Raw genomic sequence first — 16291 nt, forward strand, 5'->3', positions numbered from 1 at the left:
ATCATTATGAGGGACAAGAGTTTTAAATTAGATTTAAAATGAACTGATTTACGAAGATAGTGATTGAGAGTGATGAAGCACATGGCCCAAATAATTAATGGAATCAGGCGGCATTCAGACAATCACAGGCAGTCACAGAGGAGAACTATGTAGTCATAGTGAGCAAATAGGATGGGTGTTTAAGGACGTAAATGTGGTCGATTTGTTGCACACAAGGGCCAAGTTTTATGATATGCATAGCTAAGATACTATAATTAACTATGTTACTATAATTAAAATGTAAATAGAGAGCAACCTCTCAGAAGTGCCTAGTTAAAATGTTCATTTCTTACACCGCCGCTATAAGAAATGCACAAAGCCCCTTAGTGAGATATCCAGAGATCAGCAATAGATTCTGAATTTTCTCTAGGCAGAAATAAGTCTACAATAATATCCATTGCCCTATACAATGAACAAGGAAGTAACGCCGTCCAGTGAGAGGAGCTAAATAGATGAAAAAAGAAGTTCACTATCATATTATTTTTGTCATATTTTATATATTTTAAGCAGTGATTAACAGATTCTTAATTAGTACAGTTGTAAATTCTTATGGGGAGAAGGCGAGAGAATAGGGTTGAGTGCGAAAGATAGATCATCCATGATTGAATGCGGAGTAGACTTGATATGCCGAATGGCTTAATTCTGCGCCTACAATATATGAACTTATTAACTAGCGTCACAGGGTCACAAAGCGTGAAACTGACTATTCGACCGTTCGTGGCTGCGCCGGCAAACATGCACCTATCTACTTTAAGCGCAGTTTCGTACACGCATCACCAACAACCCCAACGATAAACTTAGCAGCATTTAAACATGAAACAACTTATAATAGCCTACCAACCACTAAGTCATTAACGTGTGAATGGAAACCAGGGCCCACGAGGTTGCAGGAAGAACGTGAGTATTCTGCAGAGACAGAACAGATGGAGAATTCAATCATGGATTGAAATCGGGTATCTAAAGTTGTGATGAGACATTGATAACTACTGCGCAACTTTACCGCCGGAAATATACTTATGTCTAAAATGCTGCGAGCCAGATCTTGTCAGATTCCACACAACCTCAGTATACCAAACCTTGCAATGATAGGGAGACGACATTAATGTCAATCACTTAATCGCAACCAATATGGAAATAAAAGATTAACAATTGTTGCAAAGTTACTGCTAAAAACTAAGAGTTGGATATGAGTGCATCACTCCGCTTCATTTAATTGGATGATTATTGATTTTTTTGTTGATCAACAGTTGCATATTTAAACATTTCAAGATACCTTTTGCCAACTTTAGCAAACATAATTGCTTTTTTTTTAAAATTTAAGAAGGCTCAGGTTTATGCGTTACTTAATCCAAACACCGAAACTGCATCCGCCAACATATCTATATATCCTAACAGTGAACATTATTGTGTGTTCCATGGAATTTACAATGCGAATACACATAAAATATAATGAAACTGACTTTGAGAATTATTTTCTCGAATCACAAACATTGAAATCATCCAGAGGCAAGGTGGGATGGAGCGTTTTTAAAAATAAGAAATCACTTCTGGATGAATCAGGGGACAGCGCAACTGTATAATTGTACGATTCCCGAACGGGCAGTGTCTGCCCAGCAGCATAACTTAATACTGGTTTAGGAACAGCTCTGCGATGAAAGTCGGCAGCTGAATTCTCACCGGTGTAACAACAGATTCTGGAACCATATCCATACACATTGCTATCTTGCCTACACTTCAGAATAACGAGCAAGACTATTATCAATAGAAATATACAAGATGTTGATCCCAAACCTATGATTAACATAACATTTAATTCTGAAAAATAAACTGGATCGATTGGCTTATTTGTTAGTTCAGAGAAGCTTTCCGTAGCGTTGGGCAGGAATGCAAGCAGAATTGTGGCTGTACTTGATAGACTGGGTTGCCCGTTGTCCTTCACCAGAATTACAAGTCTATGTTGAAGTTTATCTTGATCCTTAAATTTCCGAGAGATTCTGATTTCTCCAGAGGGAAATCCCACACTGAACAATGTGCGATCTGTCGCTTCCAAAAGTTTGTAGGAAAGGCGTGCATTCTGTCCAGAATCTGCATCAGTTGCAACTACCTTGTGTACTAAGAGTCCAGGATATGCTGACTGGGTTGCAATCTGTGTCACTTTCGAACTGTTCCATTTTGAAGGCGAAACAATAACCGGAGTATTGTCGTTTTGGTCCAAGATTATGACATTCACTGTAGCAGTGTTGCTCAATGAAGGAGATCCAGCATCAGAAGCTTGAACTTGGAACTGGAAATTCTTCAGTTTTTCATAGTCAAAGGAGCGTAGTGCGTAAATACATCCAGTTTCTGAGTTAACGGTAATCGCACCAGGCAAAGAATCATCTACAGATAAACTCTCCAGAAGTGAATAAGCCACCTCGCTATTCTTGCCCAAATCACGATCCAAAGCTGTAACAGTAAATATAGATCCGCCTGGTGTGTTGTTCTCCATCAGAAACACACTGTACGGCGATTGTGTAAACTTCGGCATATTATCATTTATATCTGATACTGAAATTAGCAATGTTTTGTTTGTGGAAAGAGATGGTAGCCCTGCGTCCCATGCCGCTATAGAAATATTATACAACGGAGTACTTTCTCGGTCCAGTGCACCGTCAATGATCAACTTAAACTGGTTGTTCAAAGACTTCTGAAGTTTAAACGGGATATCGGTAGGAATTTGACAATGTACCTGCCCATTCTCGCCAGAATCACGATCCATAACATTTATTATAGCGACTACAGTCCCGATGGCATCATCTTCACGAACGTTGTTGGATACCGAGGTCAGCCTTATTTCCGGAGCGTTATCATTAATGTCAGTTAATCCAATAATAATTGTGGCGCGTCTACCTAATGGCGGTACCCCTTTGTCAAATGCCTGCACCTCAAACTGGTAAATATTTTTTCCTTCATAGTCCAGTGGACCCTTCACACAAATCTGTCCAGTTTTGGAGTCTAAAGTGAACAACTCTCGGATATTTTGAGAAACATGGTTACTGAATGAGTATTTTACTTCACCATTCGCGCCTTCGTCCAAATCGGCGGCATGTACCGTGCTTACCATGGTACCTGAATTCGCATTCTCTACAACATTAGCCCTATATATGTGATGGTCAAATACTGGCGCATTATCATTGGCATCCAGGACTGTGATTACAATTTCCGCTGTGCCAGATCTCGGAGGAATTCCACCGTCAATGGCCGTCAATATTAAATGCAACGTCGACTGCTTCTCACGGTCTAAGGGTTTTTCTAGCAACAACTCTGTAATTTTATCGTCTGCTTTCTGTTGCTTCAGACCGAAGTGCTTGTTTGAGCTGATTTTGTATGAGGCGACTGCATTTGTTCCCATATCTGCATCGTACGCTCGCTCAAGAGCAAAGAGAGTGCCTATTGAGGTTATTTCAGAGATATATAAATGGTACTTATCCTCCGTGAATCTCGGCGCGTTATCATTTATGTCCAATATCTCCACGTTAACGCGATGTACCTCCAATGGATTTTCTAAAGATGCATCATAAGAAACAGAACAAGTCCAACTTTCGCTGCAAAGAGTATCCCTGTCGATTCGCTCGTTCACACCCAATATGCCGTTATGTGTGTTTACCTTCAATAACTGAATCGGGTCATCGGAGACTAGTCTGAAATTTCGTGCGGTCATTTCTCGAATGCTTAGGCCTAAATCCTCAGCGATATTCCCAACGACGGCACCGAGCTCCAGCTCCTCGGGAATGGAGTACCGAATTTGTCCGCAAACAAGATGCAAGATGCACACAAGATGAAGAAACGACAATCCGTGGCGGAGTTCTGTCGCCATTGTTCTGCGTTAGATTAAATAAATTATCCCAGAATTTTCACGAGCCGTTCGCTGAAATCTGGATCTTAGTAGAAATAAGTACAAAATACTGGTCACAAAAATCTGGATATAACATTTAGATTCAATAAAACTCGCACCGAGATTTTCTTTGCAGCCTAGCGCGGCGATATCACCCGACAGCTTTTGCCTTCTCCTCGCTTCTCTTCCGAGTTCAGCAATGCTGGGGGAGGGGGAGGTAGATCTCTCTCTACGCCTGAGTGTCTTATTGGTAGACAGCGACACAAAGAGTCCTTACCCATTATTGCACCAGCCATTTCTTAAAGCTGTACTGCATTCACATCACTGCGTTTAATGGCGCGCAATTAAAATTCTTCCGAGTGCTGGATGTAACGCTGTTATACATTGTTGTTTACCTGAATATGTTTTACCGTTTGCAACTATTCGGCCGCAAGCAATGATAAGTTCATTCAAAATATTACCGTTTTTCGAGTTACCACATCAATGGCATTGCACTTTAAGTTAAATCACAATGTTAAACATTTCGTTTCATGGCCATTGAAAATACCAATGCCGAATCAATTTCGAGATTCTCTGACTAGCATAACCCTTAACTGTTGCACTAACTTGTTATTTCACTAACAATGTTACTTTATCTCTTTTTTTCATATTTTGCCTACCTTGTTATTGGATATCCCTTAATGATCATTTGTCACCCGTTGTCACTTATTAACCATGCCTCTTTAATCGCTGCAATATCACAGCTATTTACATCTACTTGTTTGCTTATTTAATGCATCTCATTGTGAACACTCTTAACTTTCAGACACAAAGCGCCGCTATTTTTAAAATTCTTATATATTTTGCATTATGAACCTGTTTATTTCTTGCTAAAACTTAATTCTATTTTTCTTTTCTTTTTTTAAAATTCCCCAGCATTCATTTACAGTTTCTTCCATCTTCTTCGGTGTTTTGGCCAGATATTCTTCTCCCCGCCGTTCTCGTTTTGCTCTCCCTAGCATCGCTCCAAGGTGTTGCCATATGAGTAACTGTTTCGGCTTTGCCTGTCAGTATTGTGTCTACCCACCCGATTCGGTTAAAATTCAGCTGAACTTTACTTATTGCGCAAATTTGGACGATATAACTTATTTGCTTTTCCTACAATAAATAAGCTAAGAAGTCCAGGATGGCTACCTCCTTCGTAAAGGTTCACTGTGATGTTTTTCCCTGTCGGATGAAAACTTATGTTTATAAAGCACAAAAGCCCTCACTGTTTTCTCAACATTCCATATTTAGTGCAAAGTTGTACGGATATCAAGTCTGTTTACATAGAGTCAGAGAGTCATCGAGTGATACAGTGTGGAAATAGACCCTTCGGCCCAACTTGCTCACAATGGCCAACATGTCTCAGCTACACTAGTCCCTCCTGCCTGCGCTTGGTCCACATCCCTCCAAACCTGTCATATTCATGTACCTGTCTAAATCTTTCTTAAACGGTGGGATAGTCCCAACCTAAACTACCTCCTCTGGCAGCTGGTTCCATACACCCACCACCCTTGGTGTGAAAAGGTTACCCCTCAGATTCCTATTAAATCGTTTCCCCTTCACATTGAACCTATATCTCTGGTCCTCGATTCCCCTACACTGGGCAAGAGATTCTTAGCATCTACCCGATCTTTTCCTCACATTATTTTATAAACCTCTATCAGATCACCCCTCATCCTCCTGCGCACCAAGGAATAGAGACCCAGCCTACTCAACCTCTCCCTATAGCTCACACCCTCCAGCCCTGGCAACATCCTCGTAAATCTTTTCTTAACCCTTTCAAGCTTGACAATATATTTCCTATAACATGGTGCCCAGAAGTGAACACAATATTCTAAATGCTGTCTCACCAACGTCTTATACAACTGCAACATGACCTCCCAACGACTATATTCAATACTCTGACTGATGAAAGCCAATGTGTCAAAAGCCGTTTTGACCACCTTACCTACCTGCGACTCGGCCTTCAAGGAACCACGTACCTGCACTCCTGGATCTCTGCTCTACAACACTCCCCAGAAGCCGACCATTCACTGTAGATACTGCCCTTGTTAGACGTCCCGAAATGCAACTCTGCAATTCCCTCAACCATTCCTCAGCCCACCTGGTCAATCGATCCAGATCCTGTTGCAATCATTCAAAACCTTCTTCACTCTCTGCAAAACCACCCACTTCTGTATCATCAGCAAACTTGCAAATCTTGCCCTGTATGTTCTCATCCAAACCATTGATGCAGATGACAAACAGTAACGGGCCCAGCACCGGACCCTGAGGCACACCACTAGTCTCAGGCCTTCAATCAGAGAAGCAACCTTCCACCATCACCCTTCCATGAAGCCAAATTGCTATCTGTTCAGCTATGTCTCCTTGGATCCCATGCGACCTAGCCTTCCAGAGTGGAATCCCATGCTGGACATTGTCGAATGCCTTACTGAAATCCATGTATACAACATCCACATCGCCTTTCTTGGTCAAGTCTTCAAAAAACTCAATCAAATGTGTGAGACATGACCTCCCACGTACAAAACCATACTGATTATTCCTAATCAGCCCTTGCCCATCCAAATGCCCGAATAACATGTTCCTTAGAATTCTCTCTAGTGACTGTACAACTACAGATGTTTGGCTGACCGGCCTATAGTTCCCGGCATTTTCCCTGCAGTCCTTCTTGAAATGAGGTCACCCTTCTTCCCACAAGAGATCCAATGGTCCAGCTATCGCACCAATGCTCCCACTTTTCAGTCAACATTGCTTTTGTATCCGTTCCTTGCCATTCACATTGAGGCACTTTCCCAAACCGAACATAACTATCCTGTATCTCCAAGCTCCAATTTTCAGAAAATACCGTCTTCTTATGTTTCAATCACTCCTCCCAAACAAAAGTCAAATTCAGAAGAATAAATTCCTTAAATTCGAATCAGAGAACGCAGAAATACTGAGGTATGTATGGATTTAATTCGACATGTGAATTGCTTCCCTGCAGAGCAAAACCGTTATTTCTATCTTATGCACTTCCCCACAATCATCCCCATTATTTTCAAACAAGAGCTCCAAAGGTGACGCACAATGCCCCACTTTTAGTGAAGTCAGCATGTAACCGTTCATTGGGTAAATTGTTTTCCCAACATTACCCTACCTTTAAATATTTTCCCATACATGGAATCTGCTATTATATTTCGTGAAGTATCTCCAATTTGATTGTCATCTCTATAAACCGGCTATTAAATCATACTCAATCCTTTTATCGAATAGAGGAAGATATCATTTAATCTGTTGTAAACTTGACAATTAAATATATAATCGCTGGGGCCCTTCTAGTATATGCATTCTACACCATACGTAGATCTTTTACATTCTTCCTTAAATGTCGTGCATCAGACAAGAATGCTATACCAAACGTTAAATGTGAGTGAATTATAAATATTTAAAATAACAACTTTCCACTTGAACCTACCTACCAATCAATGTATCTCAGCATTCGGAACAGGGTATAAACTAATCTCCGAACGTTTTATGACACTAACAATGTGCATGCATATATGCAGGCCTTCATTCCCCTCCATTTTACATTTCTAAAATAATCTTAAATAATAAATAACTGAGAAACATAAATGTATTAAAACACACTTATTTTGGTGACACAAGTTGAAATGTTGCTCAGCCAGAAGTAATTAATATGTGTATGCCTTAGATATCTGCTGAGTTACTCATCATGCTGGGACCATCTTCAGCCAATGCGATTTAATCCATGCGGTATGGAGAAGAAGGCAGGATATTGCAAAAGGCGTGGAACCAAGCACCATCATTGAAATAGTATGGAAGATGTAGCATATACATCTTACTTAGGAGCAAACTGTATATTTCGCCACACTCTTCCCTTTGTAGCTGTAATATTGTGGTCTGTTCAATATTGTGGACAATTGCCAAGATATTTCGAGATCACATCAATCTGGGAAAATCCGATCTGGATAATTACCACTCAATGAGCTCACTCTCAATCATCACCAAACTGATGGAAAAATGTAATTGACATCACCGTAAAAAAACATTTACTCAACATTACCCTGATCACCGATAACCAGCATGTTTCAAGACAACTAGACTGCATTCCTGATCAGGACTTGTTCCCCAAACTGGAATTCTAGAGAAGATGTTGAACTAACGGCTCTTGACATCAAAGCATTACTGTACTGCGTGTAGTAAGTATAAAGAGCCTCCGGTAAACTGAAGTCAAGAGAATCAAGGGGAAATATTTCAATCGTTGGAGCCAACCCGTGCGTAAAGTAATGCGACAATGCTTGTATGAAAGATTAATCATCAAAGTCGACACATCACCTAAACCACATCACCAGACTGTGTACATGGCCGGCTGCTTGACAGACAACCTTCCTTCCATTATAAAATGAAAGGTAGGTTTACCTGGTCAGTGCACCATTGTCAATTCGAGGCAATATCCCTCAATAAATGGAACAGTGTGTGCTAGCATGCCCGCAATTCCAAAATTAATTTCAAATATGGGTGGCAGAGAACTAAGCAACACTGTATTAAAACGCATTAAAAATGTCAGATGAACACAAAGTGCTGGAGTGAATCAGCGGGTCAGGTAGCATCTCTGGGGAAAAAGCAAATGTGCAAAATTCGGGTCACGACATTCCTTCAGACTGAAAGTAGGGAGTGGGGGAGGGTGGGTGGGAGGGGGAGGGTGGGTGGGGGGGGAATGGGGTGAATGAAGAACTGGAGGCAAGAAATGTGCAGGACCAATCTAGGCCAGGAACAAATTACCTCAGGCAGGGTTGAGCCCTGGTAGACCTATTGTTGGCTCTTAAAAAAAAAATACAAATACTTATATTTAAAAAAAATAGATAAACAAACAAATTAACACAATCAAAGACTGCCTCGATCCCTGACACACTCCATTTCCCTCATTGGTTAGGATTATTAAATTTATTATTTTATATTACAATGCTGTCTTCAATGTAGATTCACCCCTTTGTTATTGTTGAAAAACAATTTGAAAGTGTTCTCGAGTGATGCTTGTCAAAACGACGATTTAAATGTTTGCATTTCCTTACCTATTCATACTCTGCATTCATTTGCTATGTTGGTTAAGGCATCCATAATCATCAGGACATTAAATAAAATATTTGCATTACCTACACTAAATGCCACAGTGGAATTCATGTATTCATCCATTTGCATGTCAAATTTATGTGTGCAAAGTCCGACCAGATGAAAGTGCACTCTTTAAAAACGGACATTAATTAGCTTAAAACTACAAATCTGAAGCACTGACATCAGTCGGAAGAAGAGTCTCGACCCGAAACGTCACCCATTCATTCTCTGCAGAAATGATGCCTGTCCGCTGAGTTGCTCCAGCATTTTGCGTCTACCTTCCATTTAAACCAGCATCAGCAGTTCTTTCCTACTACAAACTCTCTTATTTATGGTTGTTCGTGGTGTTTTCAAACTATAAACAAACTTCAACAAAGCGTTGATTAGAACGACAAATCACGTATTTATGGAACAAAACCTTTTTTCTACTGAGGCTAATGGGTAAACCGAAGTACAACAAAGATTCATCATTGTCATTATGTTATATAGAAAGTATTTCTGTCATATTATTTGAATCGGTGAAGCTTGGTTAGAATCGCAGGATACATACATTTCCTATCACACTCGCAATACAAACCATGATGTATGTCATTCTCTTCCGATGGTACTACGAGTATTCATGTAATTGGAATTCAAGGTAGGTTTTAGGAATAAGAAATCACATTTAGAAGATTCAGAAGACAGTCCAACTGCGTAGTGACAAGTTCCAGATAAGGGAAGAGTTGGAGCAGCTCCACTATAACGCAACCCTTCATGAAGAACCGCTCTCCGATTAAAGGCATCAGTCGAGTGCCACTTGCTGCAGGGAAAGCAGCATCTGGTCTCATCCACGTTGTTAGTCCTGTTTTGCTTGCATTTTAGTAGAAGCAGCAAAATTATGATTGCCAGGAAGATAACGGAAGTTGATCCAAAAATTATGATTAAATAAACATTCGGCCCGGAAAATTGACTAACATTCCTATGTTGGTGCAATTCTGAGGACATTTTTTCAGTAATATTCGCCAAAACTGATACAATGATGGTGATTGTGCTGGAGAGGCGCGGCTGTCCGTTGTCCATGACGTGAATTACCATCCTTTGATTGGTGGCGTCTTCAATCTTCAAATTTCTCACAGTCTTAATTTCCCCAGAGTGTGGCCCAATATTGAATAGGCTTTTGTCGGTGGCCTCCAAAATTTGGAAGGAAAGGCGCATGTTCTGCCCTGAATCCGCGTCACTTGCGATTATCTTAGTGACCAAGTATCCTGGATATAACGATTGACGAGCAATCTCCAATGAAGCTGTATTGTTCCACATTAAAGGTGAATCAATCACTGGTGCATTGTCATTTTGATCTAAAATAATAACATTTACAATGCCTGTGCTGCTCAGCTTGGGGAATCCAGCATCTTCAGCTTTAACTTTGATCCTGAATTGCTTTAGGTTTTCGTAGTCAAAAGGACGCACTGCGAAAACATTTCCACTCTTAGAGTTAATTGTAACAATATGCGTTGCTGAAACATCTTGTATCCTGCTATCCACCATCGAATACGTTAACATGCCATTCAGATCCAAATCTGCATCTAATGCAGTAACAGCAAATATGGAAGCACCAGGTCTGTTATTCTCCATTATGAACACGTTGTATGTGGATTGGGTAAACCTCGGTGCATTATCATTTACGTCGGAAACGGTGATTAGTATATGCTTACTTGCTGAAAGGGGAGGAGAACCTCGGTCCCACGAGGAAATTGAAATGTTATAAACTGAGACCGTTTCTCGATCCAAAGCATCACTCGTCACCAAATTATAATTGTTGCTTGAAATCTTTTGAAGTTTAAATGGTAGGTTTTTATCAACACCGCACTGCACTTGCCCGTTTTCGCCAGAATCAGGATCACTTACGCTGATTTCGGCTAACATTGTTCCAATTTGCGCATCTTCAGGAACCGTATTGGATGAGGACACTACCTCTATCTCGGGTGCATTATCATTCATATCAATTAATCGAACCATAACCTTGGTATGCCCTACTAGTGCGTATGGGCCTTTATCCGTAGCTTCTACACCAAGTTCATAAATATGTGCCTTTTCAAAATCTAATACTTCTTCAACTCTGATCTCTCCAGTTACAGGATCTAAGTTGAACAATTCTCGAGTCGATGGTGACGTGTGGCTGGTGAAAGAATACACGAAATCACCATTTGTACCTTCGTCTAAATCAGCAGCACTCACCTTCGTCACCTAACGTACCCTTGGGAGTGTTTTCTCGTATGTTAGCTCTGTATAATTCATGGTCAAATACAGGAGCATTATCATTCGCATCCACAACAGTGATGATAATTTGAGCAGTACCAGTTCTCTGGGGAATCCCACCATCAATGGCCGTTAGTACAAGATAAAATGTGGGCTGTTCTTCACGGTCCAGCGATTTTTCCAATGATAATTCGGCGATTACGTCTCCATTACTTCTTTTCTGCAATTTGAGATCAAAGTATTCATTTGTACTAATCTGGTAAGTGCTGATAGTGTTTGTGCCCACATCCGGATCGTGCGCGCTCTCAAGTGGGAAGCGCGCTCCTGGTGCAAGTACTTCACTAATCCGTAAAGAAAATTCGCCTTTAGAAAAGCGAGGTGGATTGTCATTTACATCAATTATTTCCACGGCAACACTGTGCATTTCCGGAGGATTATCCAGCGATATTTTGTAGGCAAGGGAACAAAGAGAGTGTTCGCCACAAACCTGTTCCCTGTCAATTCGCTCACTGACAAATAAAATCCCATTTTCCAGGTTTAGAGACAGATATTTTTTCGTATCATCGGAAATCAGACGAAACCTTCTTGTCCACAATTCCGAAATCCCAATGTTTAAATCCTCGGCGATATTACCAACAAATGCCCCTTGCTCCAGCTCCTCTTGAATAGAGTAGCGAATTCGTCCCGCAACATGGCCCGACAGAATGAGCAGAGAGATAAAATGCACCGCGTCGCTGGCTGCAGTCGCCATTGTTCTAGGATGAAATTTGTTTTATAATTAATAAAGATTGTACCAATCAGCAAGATTATTCTGTGCTCCGAGTCAAATAAGTCGAATGTTCAAATAAATCCCAATGCGGCGACACACTAAAGCGCAACCAGAGTGTTATTCAGAACATGTTCTCGATCTTAGACGTTTACACAGCCATGTCTCTCTTCGACTCTCCTGCGTCTCCCTGCCGAAAGGAAGGGGTAGATCACTCAAAGCGACTCGACGTCTTATTGGTAGACAGCGACACAAAGTGTTCCGCCCAAATAACTGCAACAACTGTTCTTAAAGCTGGCCTGTTCGATCAATATTTACATGCATTTTATTTATAATCGTAGACAAATAGAAACAGTTCACTGAATCAAATTCAATTGATAGTGAATACGTCATGACAAGAAAGGAAGGCAAACGTACGCTTTCTACAGGAATGCACGTGCACCATTCGCCAATTATTAGTTGTCACGATGTCATGACATAGGTCTCAGGTGGCGCGACATAAGTAAAGTCTGTAAAAAAGATGAGAATAATACCCAGAAAAATCTAATTTAGTCTAAATCTTCAAGCATTCAGCTATGCACCCGAGAACGTGTCTGTTGCTTATGAATATGAAATACAGGGAATAGGCCCCCGTACTGTCGAACTACACCGTTTTTAATGTAATCATGGCTGGCTAGTTTGGCGCTTCAAGCACGCATTCCTGTCTACGGGCATTACTTATATTAACGCCCTTGCTTATCCATAGCCTTCCAGTTTCCTTGAGATAAAGTAAATTGTTTTCATTTCGACACGAGTGTTTAGCTCTGCGCAATGACTCCTGGTTACGAAGCCTCACACATGATTAAACATTATCTTCATATCTGCCTTGTCGAGACACTCATCCCCCTCCGCCGCTCCTCCTTCACCCCTTCATCGTCTTGTGTGCCTACATGTATAACATTTTTGCAAATGTCCAGTCTATTCCAGATATACAGCTCGAAAGCCTTACTCGAACTGCCTACTGTGCATTAACATTCCACAACATAGAAACCCATAATAACACAGACTCCCGACTTTCTCTCACCCGTGTCCCACATGACCGATAAGCAACGTCCGATTGTTACATTCATCTGCAGTCGCAATACAACTCTACGAGCTTTCCAAGATATTTATTGCATCTGCTTCGTTGTTTTACCTTGAATGTGCTTGCCGTTAATTGTAGATTCTGGGACATATAACAATTGAAAAAACATAGTACTCTTTTAATCGAACGAGTATAATTTGTGTCGCCGTTAATTTTATTAACCGAACAATACAGCACCAGTCAGGTACCCACAAGATAAACATACTCGTCTTCCGTTGGATGATAGTGCGGAGGGCCGAGTCACTTTGGCCTCGAACCGTCGTCCGTCGAGCTCGTACACTCGCGTAGACCTGGTGTGATCTGGGCCGACCAATCAACGCCGATCTGCGTGGGTGCAGCGGACGACGGAGCTAATATTCATTTCACAGTCAACGGGTGAACACACACACCTTGCCATTTTGTACTAATTGTTGAGCTGTCTCGTTTAAATATTAAACTGTTTAGACAACACGTGAACCTCTTCAGTGGTGACCCAACGATCCAAAACGGCATCTTTTGGATTTCATCATGCTAGGAGGAGACCCCAGATCAGCAGAACGCAGTTTCACTCTAACTGCCCTCCTTCTGGACATCGCAGCCCCAAGTTTGGCTTGAACAAGCCAAAACCTAATTCCACATCCGCCAGATAACTGCCGACGTCAACAAGTACTACCACGTGTACGAAGGGATCAAGACGGTCCTCAAGTACACATTCGGTCTCAGCTACAGCGACAGGGCAGCAAAACTCCTGTACAAGGATTGCCTTGACGACCGCAAACCATCGGTGTACATGAAATAAATGTTCACCCTGATGGATGCCTCCTTTTCGAACAGGGCTTCCTCGAGCACATGCCTGAGGACATCCGCCTGCTCCTCGCGGCTGATTATTTCACCGACTCCAGACGGCTGGCAGCCGGTGCAGATGTGCTGTGGCAGGCCAAACATCAGGGTGGAGCTACCATCAATCGGGTGGTGGCTGTGCCTCGGCAGGTCATAATGGTGGTCCCAACCTCCATGGAATGAGTGGCAGTAATGTCGGCCACACAGGGCGCCAGCAAGGACAAGTGGTGCTACTACCGCCAAAGGTGGGGCTTCGAGGCCAGCCGATGCCAACCACCATGCACACACCTGGGAAAAGCCACGGCCAGCCGTCAGTAGTGGCAACTGCCGCCGCCAAAATCATCATCTCCTCTACACTTGGGATCATCATTCAGGGCGGCGTTTTCTCGCTGACACGGGAGTGGAGATCAGTGTTTTCCCCCCCCCCCCCCCCCCCCCACTCGGCACTGACACTCGTTCCAGAAAGAAGGGGCTTCCCCTGACTGCAGCCAACAGATTAGATTAGATTAGATTAGATTAGATCCTTTATTTGTCATTCAGATCTTTCGGTCTGAACGAAATGTCATTGCCTGCAGCCATACATATAATAATAAACAACAAAACACACAATAAACACAAATTAACATCCACCACAGTGAGTTCACCAGGCACCCCCTCACTGTGATGGAGGCAAAAGTCTTAAGGTTACTGTCGCTTCCCTCCTCATTCTCCCTCTGCGCTGAGGCGATATGTTGTTACCCCACCAGGCGATGGTAGTCAGTCCCGCGGCTCAACCAAGCTCCGCGGCCCGGGGTGGTCGAAGCTGCCGCCCTCCAGTCAAGCGGACGCAGCTGTTGCCGCGAGAGCTCCGGAAAACAGGCACCAGCTTGTGACCTGTGAGCTCCCGGCCGAGCCCCGGATCCATGTCGCCGCCGCCGGAACGCCGCCGCCGGAACGCCGCCTCAGTCACCGGAGCACCGTCTCAGCCTCAGCCACCGGAGCACCGTCTCAGCCCCGCGCCGGCCCGCTCTCAGGGAGCACCGTCTCAGCCCCGAGCCTGGACACCCGGAGCGCCGTCTCAGCCCCGAGCCGGGCCGCACTGACCGGAGCGCCGTCCCAGCCCCTCACCGGGCCGCCCTCACCGGAGCACCGTCTCAGCCCCGAGTCGTGCCGCTGCCACTGGAGCGCCTGAACGCCGCCTCGCGTTGGTGAGTCCTGGCTGGCTCTGCCTCCGGAACCTCGAGGTCGGTCGCAGGTTGGAGGCCGCCAGCTCCGCCATTAGGCCTCAGCGCAACATCCGAATATACGGGGGCCACACGATCCCGCGCAACATCAACTCCTGTCGCTTCAATTCGACCATTACCATCGCCGACGTCTCACAACCACTGCTGGGCACCGACTTCCTACGGGCGCAATCCCTGCTGGTCGACGTGAAAGGACAACGTCTCGTTAATTCTGAGACGTTGGAGCCGATCGCCGAATGGACTGCACCCCACCTCGGCTCCGTGACCTCCGTCAACGGATACGCCAGGATCTTGGCTGATTTCCCTGACATCATAACTCCCCGCTTCACAACGTCCAGCCCCAAGCATGGGGTGAAGCTCCATATCCCCACCACCCAACCACCACTCCATGCATGCGCAAGCAGGCTGGCCCCCCATCAACTCCAACTGGCCAAAGACGAGTTCCGCAAGATGGAGGAAATGGGCATAGTGCGCTGCTCAGGCAGCCCGTGGGCATCCCTGCCATCTCAACGAGGTCACAACAGCCGACCGGTACCCTGTCCCTCACATCCGAAATTTCACGGCAAACCTGGATGGTGACAAGGTATTTTTCAAGATCAACCTGGTATGCGGCTACCATCAGATTCTGGTCCACCCAGACGACATCCCTAAGACGGCCTTCATCACCCCGTTCGGGCTCTTTAAGTTCCTGTGCATGCCTCTCGGCCTCAAGAACGGCGCCTAAACGTTCTACCGGCTCATTGACACGGTGGGCCGCGGGCTGGACTTCATGTTCATCTACCTCGACGACATCCTCGTCGCCAGCCGCAGGAACACCACGCACACTCCCGGCTGCTCTGCCAGCGGCTCAACGAGCATGGCCATACCATCAACCTTGCCAAGTGTCAGTTTGGCCTTACTTCTATCAACTTCCTCAGCTACCACATCAACCAGCATAGAGCACTCCCACTCCCAACCAAGGTCGATGCCATCCGCAAGTGTGCCAAACTCTCTACTGTGAAAGGACTCCAAGAGTTTGTTGGCATGGTCAACTTGTACAAGCACTTCGTGCCAGCAGCTGCCAGGATTATGCAACC

The 16291-nt window shown here is 43.8% G+C and overlaps 2 protein-coding genes across 2 annotated transcripts; both read right to left on the bottom strand.

Annotated features, from left to right (window-relative positions):
- Window positions 1-306: 306 nt before the first annotated feature.
- On the bottom strand, window positions 307-6554 carry LOC129701520 (protocadherin-10-like). The gene has a single exon (XM_055642768.1). The coding sequence runs from the start codon at window positions 3893-3895 to the stop codon at window positions 1508-1510; it is 2388 nt and encodes a 795-aa protein (XP_055498743.1). The 5' UTR covers window positions 3896-6554; the 3' UTR covers window positions 307-1507.
- Window positions 6555-8838: 2284 nt separating this feature from the next.
- LOC129701521 (protocadherin-10-like) lies at window positions 8839-12429 on the bottom strand. The gene is given in 2 exon segments (XM_055642769.1): window positions 8839-11272; window positions 11274-12429. Coding segments are annotated over 2 exon segments (2397 nt in total). The 5' UTR covers window positions 12036-12429; the 3' UTR covers window positions 8839-9637.
- Window positions 12430-16291: the final 3862 nt, after the last annotated feature.

This window comes from Leucoraja erinacea, chromosome 11, assembly GCF_028641065.1.
Source record: "Leucoraja erinacea ecotype New England chromosome 11, Leri_hhj_1, whole genome shotgun sequence".
Taxonomy (NCBI): Eukaryota; Metazoa; Chordata; class Chondrichthyes; order Rajiformes; family Rajidae; genus Leucoraja; species Leucoraja erinaceus.

Excerpts from the sequence above, each read along its gene's own strand:
- LOC129701520 (XM_055642768.1), bottom strand. The coding sequence starts at position 3,895 with ATGGCGACAGAACTCCGCCACGGATTGTCGTTTCTTCATCTTGTGTGC.